Source organism: Theropithecus gelada, chromosome 7a (assembly GCF_003255815.1).
Source record: "Theropithecus gelada isolate Dixy chromosome 7a, Tgel_1.0, whole genome shotgun sequence".
In the NCBI taxonomy this organism is placed as follows: Eukaryota; Metazoa; Chordata; class Mammalia; order Primates; family Cercopithecidae; genus Theropithecus; species Theropithecus gelada.
Window position 1 is genome coordinate 38,110,607 of NC_037674.1, and position 12,010 is coordinate 38,122,616.

The 12,010-nt window shown below is 46.9% G+C and overlaps 1 protein-coding gene across 1 annotated transcript in view; it reads left to right on the forward strand.

Annotated features, from left to right (window-relative positions):
* Positions 1-12,010, forward strand: part of TLN2 (talin 2) — a 454,454-nt gene that overhangs the window by 391,777 nt on the left and 50,667 nt on the right. Inside the window, exons 45-46 of the mRNA XM_025390086.1 lie at positions 1,313-1,432; positions 10,389-10,535. Coding sequence (XP_025245871.1) covers positions 1,313-1,432; positions 10,389-10,535 — 267 coding nt within the window. The remainder of the gene's footprint in view (positions 1-1,312; positions 1,433-10,388; positions 10,536-12,010) is intronic.

Genomic DNA, 12,010 nt, shown 5'->3' on the forward strand with positions numbered 1-12,010 from the left:
TCTGGAATGTCTTCAGAGCCAGGTCCTGGGCTGCCCTGGCCTGACCCTGGGTGTCCATGAGCTTAAGGAGCTGAGCTTCAGGCTGCGTGGTCACTCCTGAGATAACTGGCCTGGCTCCTTGTGTGAAAGAGGCCCTCCTCACCCCGTAAGGAGTGACCCAGTGCAACTGTTGGCAGGTCGCAGTGGAGCAGTGCGTGGTACCACTCACTCTCGTGCAGCTCAATGTGCGTTCCTTGGAGGCCACATCTCAGCTGAAGGCTGGGACGTGTCCTTGTACACATGCCTTAGATGGGATGGACATTCCTGTCCTGCCTTGATGGATGGAGAGTCATTCAAAAGGTATTTTAAAAGGCTGTTTAAAATCAAGGTCTTAAAAGGCCACAAATAAAGAGACAGTATTGTTATCCAGAGCAAGAGGAGGTGGAACAGGAGGGGAGCCCCATGATGAGGGTCAAGTTGACACCCTTCTGGGTGGTAGATTAAAACTGCTTTTGTGAGAATTTAAAGGTATTTTTGTCCAGAGGAAGAAGAAACACTAGAAACTAGCATGCCAGCTACCTTAGATAATTGAGATGCATCAGTCTATGAAACAGAGAAAAATCCCGAGTATCTTCATAATAAAGGCAGAACTTGACCATGTGGGCTACACACTACTCTTAACTAAATTTGTGGGTAAAACCTTGTAATTCTTTGGCACAAATTTACTGCAAAGCTGTATCCTCTATGAGTTTTTTTTCCTCTAAAACATTGGCTTATCCAGCACTTCTCATTCATGGTTTTCTTAACAGCCCTGTCCTCATGCCCTCTCTCGCCTGGGTGGGACCTGCTTCGGGGCATCCAGAGACCAGATCAGCCCCCTACAGAGAAGCCTGGGCCCAGGAGTGAGAAGCGAACAGGGCTTGTGCCTTCTGGGGGCTTCTAGGGGGAATTCCTCTGGTGACCCCCCCAGAGCAGGGCTGGCAAGGAGCTGGCACACTCACCTGCCAGAGGGGGGACCCTGGGGGCTGGCTCCAAGCTGCACAGCCCCGACGCTGAACATGTCCCCACCGGCCCGGTCAGAATCTGGCCTGAGCAGGGCCCTGCGAGGGCTCTGGCCTTTTGTGTGCAGTGCAGCATGGGCTTGGCTTGAACTGCCCTCTCCAGCTTCTAGCCCCAAATGCAAGGCCTGGCCTTCACCCCCTCAGGAGCTTAAAAGTGAATGAAACCCTTTGGCTTCCAGTGATATTAACACATGGTTCTCATGCTTTTCTCTGTGTGTATGTGTGTGTGTGTGTGTGTGTGTGTGTGTGTCTTGCTTGTTTTCTTTTTCCAGATGACTAAGTCGGTTACTAACCCGGAGGAGTTGGGAGGACTGGCTTCACAAATGACCAGTGACTATGGGCACCTGGCTTTCCAGGGCCAGATGGCAGCAGCCACGGCGGAACCAGAGGAGGTCTGCCACCTTAAGACCCCTATTTTAAGATGCACACACACACACTGATGCCCACTCCTGGGTATTTCTTCATAGCTTAGCTCCACTCTAGAAGACCCCAGCCCAGTAACCAGAGCCCAGTTTATTTCCCCACCACTGCACAGCACAGGTCCAGACCCAGGCAGCTCCAGGCTGTACTCAAGGCTCACTGCCCCTTATGGGGCAGACTGGCCAAGAACTGGCGCATGGGCTTTCAGACAGAAGGATTTTGTATACAGTGTTCTACCAGGTCCCCTGTCCCTAGGCCCATCCCCTGCTGTCTCTATTAGCATGCCCAAGCGTGAGGCTGCCATCTTGTCACTTCCTACTCCAGTTAGCACATCCCCCGCAATTATTTTTGTTTTCCAAAGGTTCATTCAAGTATGAAAATTAGCTGTCCCTCTCCCTAGAAAGAGCTACTTTCATGAAACAAAATCTTGCCTGAATATTCTGGGTGGCTAAGAATTGACCCAGATCCCTCCCCCCATACCTCCTGTGGACTCCTTTTATTACTTCCCTGCCTTTCCTAGACCAGCTTTCCTTAGTGACCAGTGTAGACTTGGCTTTAGAATGCCTGTACCCGTAAGAGTCTAACAGTAGCCAAAGTTGGGCCCCAAAGGCCACTTTCTAAGAGCTGCCATCTCTCATACTTCTAATGGGGTGGTCCATTGGGAAGGACACGGGTCAGGTGCAGCTCCAGGGAGCCTCATAGCATCTGTATCAGTGTGAACAAACAGAAGGAGTCCAGGGCTTGGGGAACCACACGGCTTCTTAGAGAAAGGAAGCCCAATTGGAAATGAAGATTAATGGAGTGGATTACAGGGACACTTGAAAGATAAAGGTAATTACATTCTGTGAAATTCAGCAAGCTGTTTATTGAGTGCAAACCCTGTTCAAAACGTGCCTAAATGAACCAAGTTGTCAAGGCAGAAGGTTGTAATTGGTCTTCTCTTCTCCTTATGGTGACAGTCACTGTCCCCAAGTTACTCAGTGCTGCTATTTCTCCTGGGAGTCAGGTCTAAGTATGTTTTTACAAAGACTCCCAGAGACGTTACAGAAATGAAGTCCCAAAACAAATCACTTTCTAATGTGTGTGGTAACAATGCATGTAAATAGGAGTACCATATATATATATGTACTTGCATACATATATATCTAGCATGGGATTACTTAAGTCTCTAACAGTGCCTGCATTTTGAGATATTAGAATAATTGGCTAGGCTGTAGCATGAATAATTCTATTTGCAATGACTGTGAACTCACTACCAAGAAAAGAGAGTTATCAGATACCGACATTAAGATTCTGTTGACTCCTAACACAGGCCTTTTTTTTATTATTATTTTTAAATAGACTCCCTGTTTTAGTAAGATCATCTAGATTTATAATTCATTTGACTAACCTGTAATTTTGAACTCCATAAACATATGTAAGGGAACTTATGTTACAGTAAGGAAAAGTTTGCTTGGACAAAAGGAAAATGTGGACTGGGCGCGATGGCTCACGCCTGTAATCCAAACACTTCAGGAAGCCGAGGCAGACGGATCACTTGAGGTTAGGAGTTCAAGATCCAGCCTGGCCAACATGGTGAACCCCCTTGTCTACAAAAATTAACTGGGCGTGGTGGCATGCACCTGTAATCCCAGCTACTTGGAAGGTTGAGCCAGGAGAACTGCTTGAACCCAGGAGGTGGAGGTTGCAGTGAGCCAAGACTGCGCACTGCCCTTTAGCGTAGGCAACAGAGGGAGACTCCATCTCAAAAAAAACCAAAAAAACAAAAAGAATTTGGCAAGGGAGGTTTGGATATCTATCTGTCCACAGAAACCTTTGAAAATGGAATCTACCACCATCTGCCTTAGTTTAACTGCTGGCCTCCCTAACCACAGGGCCCTTTCCACATGAGCTCTTGTAAGCTACCCACCCAACGTGTGACACAAGCAGATTTTTTTTTTTATTACAACAGAGACCACTGAACCAAAATATAAAACAATGCCAAAACAGCAAGGAAAGAGAATGTGTTGCTAAAAGTACAGCAGGTTACTTTGGTTATTAGCCCTGCATTTGTAGCAGCTGACGTTTTCATTAAGGTTTTCCTTTTCATTGTTACATCTTGAAATGTATTTTACATTCCAGACACGAGAGCCGTGTGACCTGGAGTGAAAAGGGGCAGAGAGAATATAAAATTTCCAGTGGCTTGCTAAGGAAAATTCTTTGTGTACATTTGCCAGACAGATATTTGGGGAAAACTGAGAAAGTTAGGGGATCCCTGAAGCAATGTAGCTTTTTATTCCAAGATTGTGGAATTATTTGTTTGCCCAAGAGGGCTCCCCCATCACGGCATGTGAAAATATTTATATCCAGGGGAAATCAGAAGCTGCTCCCTTCGCTGCAGTCTCGCAGTCGGCTGTGCAAGGTCAGCATTTTGGTCTTTTCCAGAATGTGACAATTACAGGAAAAGTCATAGCTCTGCCCTGGAACATCAGGCAGGAGCTTTATCTGCTTAATTTTCATGGAAAATTCAAACCTTTGTTAACATCACTGTGAAAACTTATTTCTTTGGAAAAGTTAAAAGCCTCCAGCAGCTTTGCTATTTAAGATTAGTTTCCCCTTAACAAAAAGAAGAAGAAAGAATTCGAGATCCTATGAGCCACAACTTCTAAATGGAAATGCTGAGGAAAAGATTTAGCGACGAAAGCTTTGTCTCGGAGGAAAATCTGCAGTAACCACTTGAAATACCAGATGCCTTAAAAGCTGGCGCAATCATTTGTTAAGCGCCTGTGGTGAGAACCGCAGCCTTTTCCCCCAGATGAAATGGATGTCTGCTTTAGAATTCTCTCAAATTTTCCAGCCTAAGATACACATGCTGGAGGTGGGAAAATGATGCCCCGCTGCCATTGGACCCACTCTTTTTTTTTTTTTTTTTTTCTTTTCTGAGATGGGGTCTTGCTCAGTCACCCAGGCTGGAGTGCAGTGGCGCAATCTCGGCTCACTGTAAGCTCCGCCTCCCAGGTTCACACCATTCTCCTGCCTCAGCCTCCCAAGTAGCTGGGACTACAGGCGCCTGCCACCACACTCGGCTAATTTTTTAAATATTTTTAGTAGAGATAGGGTTTCACCATGTTAGCCAGGATGGTCTCGATCTCCTGACCTCATGATTCACCTGCCTCGGCCTCCCAAGGCAAAGGTAAATGCAGTTTTTGCCATTACTTTTAGTGGCAAAAACCACAATTACTTTTACACCAACCTAGTAATAATACTATTATTATTATTTTGAGCCGGGGCCTCGCTCTGTTACCTAGGCTGGAGTGCAGTAGTGTGATCACGGCTTACTACAGCCTTGAGCTCCGTCCTGGGCTTAAGCAATCCTCTCACCTCAGCCTCCCAAGTAGCTGGGACAACAGGTGTGCACCACCATGCCTGGCTAATTTTTCTGTTGACAGGGTCTCATTATGTTGTCCAGGCTGGTTTCAAACTCCTGGCTCAAGCCATCCACCTACCTCAGCCTCCCAAGTGCTGGGATTACAGATGTCAGCCACCATGCCCAGCCACTTTTTTCTTCCATGTTTTCTATCTTTGTCAGATAAGTTCCATTCTTGCCTTTTCAACTTTGACAAGCTATCCCAAGCAAATTACATTTGACCGGGTTTCAGATGTAGTTGTTTTTTAAGGCTTGGGAAAAACCAGTGTGTTTTGTTTTGTTTTGTTTTGTTTGAGGCAGTGAGGAAAGGCGATCAGGATTCCTTAGACCCCCTCCAACTGGAATCAGATCCAAAACTTCATAAAGACCAGGCTTTTAATTTCCCCCAAGGCACAAAACCAGGAGATGATTTTCTCCATTTTACTTTTATTTCGACAAGAAAGGAATTGAAGGTTTTTCTTGAGGCTCAAATAACACTTTTCTAAAGCTGCCAATTTAAAACCCCACATTTTATGTCTTTGAGCAACATTCCTTTCTAATCAACACTGGTAGTTCGTTGGATCACCCTGTGGGCTGGTCATATTTACTGAGAAGTTTAGTATTGCAGGGAGAAGCTTAGCATTTTTAAATCCCTTATTTTTTTTTTTTTTTTTTGAGATGGAGTTTTGCTCTGTCGCCCAGGCTGGAGTACAATGGTGTGATCTTGGCTCACTGCAAGCTCCGCCACCCAGGTTCAAGCAATTCTCCTGCCTCAGCCTCCTGAGTAGCTGAGATTACAGGCATCCACCACCATGCCCGGCTAATTTTTGTATTTGTAGTAGAGACGGGGTTTCACCATGTTGTCCAGGCTGGTCTTGAACTCCTGGCCCCAAGTGATCTGCCCATCTTGGCCTCCCAAAGTGCTGGGATCACAGGCTTGAGCCACTGCGCCCAGTCTAAATCTCTTATCTTTTTGGATACAGAATGAATTTCCTCTGTGGCTCACACCTGTAATCCCAACACTTTGGGAGGCCGAGATGTGTGGATCACTTGAGGCCAGGAGTTCGAGACCAGCCTGGACAACATGGCGAAACCCCATCTCTACTACAAATACAAAAATAAGCCGGGCATGGTGACGGGTGCCTGTAATCTCAGCTACTCGGGAGACTGAGGCAGGAGAATTGCTTGAACCCAGGTCGTGGAGGTTGCAGTGAGCCAAGCTCCAGCCTGGGCAAAAAGAGCAAAACTCCATCTAAAAAAAAAAAAGGATTTCCTTTCAAGGATGTTCCCCCAGTAAAACAAAATGTTCTAGAAAATTGCCAGTGGACTGTTGATTCTGTTGTCCTCTTTCATTTAAGTGTCCTAGCTATTTCACGTGCCTCTGCAAAGTAATAGTAAGAGTTATTATTTATCAAGTGCTACCGCATATCGGATGCTGTGATGGGCCCAATCCTGTTTCCCCTCATAACTGCAGTGAGATAATCTTTTGTTCTTCCCCATTTCACAGATAAGCAAAACCAGGCTCAGGGAGCTCAGTTAAACTGCCCAAGACCACACAACTACGGTCGCTAGTATGTGAGCCACTTTAAATAACTTTGGAATAAGTGAATGTTCCAAGTAAGTAAATAAGTTAACAAGTAAATATGTGGAGTAGCCAGGATTCAAACCCAGGTTAGCCGGGAATCACAACCCTGGCTACCTCTCTGCACTAGTCTGCCTCCTTTTCCAGCAGCATGCATTCATATATGGCTTTCATCTTTTTGAGATTTTCCACATGTACCTGTTCATTTGTTCATCCCATCAGCCCCTGGAGTGGGACATAGCTTCTGTCCTGTGTCACGGGAAGGAACAAAGGCCCCTGAAGGTTAAGAGTGTCAGGTTCCCAAGGAGAAGGCAGAGCTGGAAGCAAGGTCCTTAGTCCTTTCTGCTGCCCACGGGGGTGAAAGGTTGAGAACAGGGCTGGCAGGGAATCCTGAGATCCCGTCCTTCCTCTTAGATTCAGCCCTCCTGGCCCATGAACATCAGTGGGTGAAGCCTATTTCAGCTTGTCCTTGATAACACTACATCCCTCCTGTGTGCTGTCCAAATAGAATTGTGCAGACACACATACACCTGTGAGGCTGAGCCTCAAGGGGGTCTCCAGGTACCTAGATGACAATTGCGTGACTTTGCACAGCCCTGAATATGGAAGCAAAGCCCTGGGTTGACTGAGAACACCAAAGGCCTTTGCAACTGTTGCCTCACTTATTTTCATCCCCATGTTTTCTGGTGCTGGCCTTCCTTGGAGCTTCTTAACTAGAATTTTATTTCTGATGACCACTGAGCCAGCTGCACCATGGACCATATACGGGCTCACTTGCTACATGCCTCGTGTCACCTCCAAGAAAGGGGCCGGACAGCAGGGCGCTAGGGTGTGTTTTTAGAGCGTAGCCCTTGGTGGGGGGTGGTGCTAAGGGACCACAAAAGTGTTGTTGAGGATGTAGCCCACCATGGATCATGTCATCCTATAGGGTTCAGGTTCAAGACAGCTCAAGAGCGGGTCCTCCCTCCCTCCCACTCTCAACGGGATTTAAGATACAGGTGTTCGTCCCGGTGCCTTGCATTTTGCAGATAGAAAGCTCAGGCTAGACTCTGCACAGGAGCAGAAGGAATGCACAGAGAAGTTTGAGAGCCTAGGTCTCTTCTAGCAGCGTGGTTTCATGCCATGTTCTTCAAAACCCATGGAGGAGGTTCTGCATGTTTGCCCCTAGTGTTACTTTTTAAGCTTAATGTAACTATTGTTGAAACTGCTAGGAAAACCCACCCTTGCTCTCAACCTTTCACTCATGTGGGTGGCAGAAAGGAGCTTTTGAGTGTGGTCTAGACCAAATGGGAACCCGGTGGGGGCCACCGGTGCTTTGCTTCAGGCTGCTGGGTAGTTTTGTGCTGATCTCAGGCTGCTGCTGCTCCTGCCTTGGCTGCAGTGGTCAAGAATGGAGAGGAAACTGCTCTCCTTTGCTTTCTTTATGCATGTAACAGGATCTTCTCAACACTGTATCGCCAAAGCAAAACACAGAAATAATTTGGTGGCTGAGGCTGTAACTAGCCTTCATAACCTTATCTGTAACACTTTGGTTCACTCAGTCTCATTTTTGGCTTTTTATTGGGTCAAAGATATACATTTTAACTCATAAAGGAAGAGCATACTAATAACCCATTACTGCTATCCATTTGACATACTGAGATCCACAAGAGATTTAATTTGGATTGGGAGAGGAAGGGTTCTGCTGCTACGTAGAAAAATCAAAGAAGTTAGAAAAACACTGATCTACCAAGTAGAGCAATGTGCTTAGGATTAAAGAGCTGGATTCTCACCTAGTTTTGCCAGGGACCAGCTGTGTGATCTTAGGCAAATCACATCACTTCTCTGGGCCTCCATCTCTTTGTCTATAAAACGGGAAGGTTGACCTGGTAAGATCTTTTTTCCCTTGAAATTCTATAAATGTTTCTAACTCCATTTCCTTCTTACCTGACTTTTCCAGCAGCACTTCAGCCTTTAAAGATCTGTGGTCATCACTGACCTCAGAGCCCTTGTCTCTAGATTATCTTACTCTGGTTTTAACTCGATGGATCTGGAGCACTTCAAGAGCCAGATTGTTTGAAACTTTAATGGGGTATACCCCTGCTTCAGCTTAACATTATTTTCAAACCAACAAACATGTCCAGCAAACATGTATATTTAAATGACATTACATCTGTGTGGGCTGGAGTGTTTTTCCCGCCTCAGCGGCAGCCTTACTGCTACACCATTCCCCAGATCTGTTTGCAGAGCTGCTGTGTTGTGCAATCCAGAGGTGCTGCTGCTGTTGTATTCTGCGTGGAGGTAGTCAACAAGACAGCCCTGCCTAATTAAGAAGCGTCTGTGGCACCAGTGTACGAAGGTGTATAGAAGTGTATAAAAAGCACCCAAAAGAGCAGAAACTTGGCTGGGCACGGTGGCTCATGCCTGTAATCCCAGCACTTTGGGAGGCCAAGGCAGGCAGATCACTTGAGTTCAGGAGTTCGAGACCAGCCTGGCCAACATGGTGAAACCCTGTCTCTGCTTTAAAAAAATACAAAAATTTATCCGGGCGTTGTGGTGGCCGCCTGTAAATCCCAGCTACTCAGGAGGCTGAGGCAGGAGAATTGCTTGAACCGGGAGGGCGGAGATTGCGGTGAGCCGAGACCACACCACTGCACTCCAGCCCAGGTGACAGAAAAAGACTCTATCATAAAAAAAGAGAAGAAAGTGTATAGAAGACACCTAAAGGAGCAGAAGCTCAACTTTGTCGATCACGAGAATATTCTACTAAATGGATTTAGAAGTTCTTTGGGCCTTTAAGGGGTTTAGAGGAAGAGTTCTTTCCCTAAAAACAGTGTTTCAATAATAGCAGAAATAACAATTGCAGCACCCCTCATTCTCCAAAGTCATCCTTCCTTTAACTGTGGCTAATGAGACGCTATTGGAAGATAGCATCCAGGGGGCCAAAAGTCTCCCAGGTTTTACTCACAATACCTGAGATCTTTTCGTAACTATTCCTGATAGATGCTAGAAAAATAAGAGCCGCAGTTTCTAGCTATTGTAGATTCTTGAAAATGACAGTGACCCATGCTTAAAGTTTTGTTTTGGTTTGGTTTGAGTTGCCTGCCTGGGCTGGAAGGCAGATGATTGATGGCAGCTGTATTGATCAGACCAAAATGAAATTTGATGTGAAACAGGGCCAGAGGAATGCAAACTTCGGGGAGGTGGAAGTGGAATTTATTACACCTTAAAGGAGACAGCTGGCAGCTAATCCACAGCGGAGCCCGTTTGGCCTCTCTTAGGCAAAGTACCTTTTATAATCACACAACCCAGGAGTTATTAAAAGAATGTGTGTCTGCTGAGCTTTTAGCTCTAAAAATGTACCTTTTAAAGGAAACCTCAAACCTAGCCTGATAGGAAGTCTGGGCTCAGTATGGTCGCTGTCCCCATGGGATACAGCTGGGGTAGGGGGTGCTCTGGTTGGTAAACATACCAATTTTGCAAGAATCTGAACACTTCAAAATATGCTTAATATGGAAACCACATTTTGAACCTCTGATTACCCTCTAGAGCTATTGTGAAGAATAAAAGAAACTAAACACATTACCTGCTTAGAAGAGGCCTTGACACACAATAGGGGCTCAGTAAATGCTTGTTGAATGAATAACAGAATTATTCCACAAAGTTCATCTAATTAACATTCTTACCAGGTGGCTGGAGGAGCAGATAAGCCATAAACCAGGAAAGATACGTATCAAGGAGGGTATTACACTAGGACCGCAAGATACGGGCTTGTTAGGTAGAGACTGGGCATTTTACAGTCTCTAAAAAGGGAAGCAAAATCAACCAAATTCCATACTTCACCAAACACAGACTCGTAATAGGAGTGGAATTTTCCTAGCCAGGCTCCCATAGGACGTAGGAGAAATTTTCCACATAGGGAAGGCCTCGATGGCAGGGTCCATCATGCTTCTCCTTCCCCATCCTGGGCTTGCCTCTGCAGATCGGATTCCAGATTCGCACTCGTGTGCAGGACCTGGGCCACGGCTGTATCTTCCTGGTGCAGAAGGCAGGGGCCCTCCAGGTCTGCCCCACAGACAGCTACACCAAGAGGGAGCTGATCGAGTGCGCCCGCGCCGTCACGGAGAAGGTAAGGAGCGGCCCTCGGTTTAGAGCCACAGGAACCTGCGCTGGCTCTCAGTGATCTGCGTAATCAAGGACAAAAGCAGGAAACTAAGCGAAAATGAACCCAGCTGACTCAGCCATCTCACCCCGATCTTCCCCACTGCTCAGATTCTCCCAGGAATGGGGCGTGTCAGGAAGCTGGGGTGATCATTGGCCCAGAGAATTTGAGGACTTAGAGGGTCTCTCCCATGAAGGTCAGGCCCTGGCATTCCCCATTCTTGTAGGGCTTTCCCGTGGGCGGATTGTATCAAAGTCCCCATCAGCAGCCAGGAGCCCTGGTTGGGGGAGGCCTGGAGCCAGAGCCCTTTCCTGCAACCCCTGTTGACACCATCTTTCTTCTCAAGGAGGCTCCTGAGTGCTGAGGGCTGAGTCAGGAGGAGCGAAAATCCCTTTGGTGTAACCTCTCATTTACAGAGGAGACAGTGAAGTAGGGGTGGGTTAGGCCACATGGGGCAGTGGCGTGTACCTTTGTGGAGAAGCAGAAACTTGCCCTCAGTTTTCTAACTGGAAAGACACTTGTTTGTAGAGAGATTCCCATGGGGTAGTGAACAAGGCTCTAAGATCTTAGCTAAGGTACTTCGCCTTTCCACAGCTCGATTTCCTCATCTGTAAAATGAGGATTAAAATATATAATGTCTGACTCAGAGAACTGCAAAGATGTACTGTGCTGATATGTGTAAAAGTGCCTGGTGCAGTACCAGACACATACTCACACATTTAATAAATCTAGCGACTGTTTTCTCGAAACTTTCCTCCAAACTTCTTGTTCCCCAGGCAGTTTTCCCCAGTTAACCATGCCGTACTTTGAGTGTTTCTTCATTCCCAAGTAGCTCTTTTATTCTCCCCCAGTATGCGAGTCTTTTGCTTTGCTTTTTGTCTCAGAATCATTTTTCAGGTCAGCTGTTTTGCAGGCTGCTTGAGGTACAGGATAAAGCATCCAGGCTTGATAGCTTTTCCCCTTCCCTTCACTCTGGTTCGTAGGACATAGAGCTCTGTCCTGTTTAGAAACTTGGCAACCGACTTGAGGGGCAGGCAGGGAGGACCCTCAGCTGGAAGGTGCTGCCACAGAGACTGCTCTGTCCGTGGCCCTCCCTGAGGCCAAGCCACAGTCTGGCCTTCTCCCGTAGCCCACAGGGCTGTCCAGCCTCCTGGGACTCCACAGACGAGGAAATAAATCTCTCAGCTGGAGGAAGGCATTTGCCTGCCTTTCAAAGCCCTTTCTTGTTATTGAAGTTACTCTTGCCAAATTCCCCCATAAAAGGCCTTGTAGCGGGAGCATCAGGAAGGGAGGAGAGGGGTCCAAGCTGCATAGTGTTTGCAGGCATGGCCAAGCAGCTTGCTCTTCCTGAGCTGGCCTGGGCCCTGCTCCCTCTCCCGGCTGCGGGTCCCTGATTTGGGATACCTGGAGGGAGCACCAAAGGGGAGGAGGTGGCCCATTCC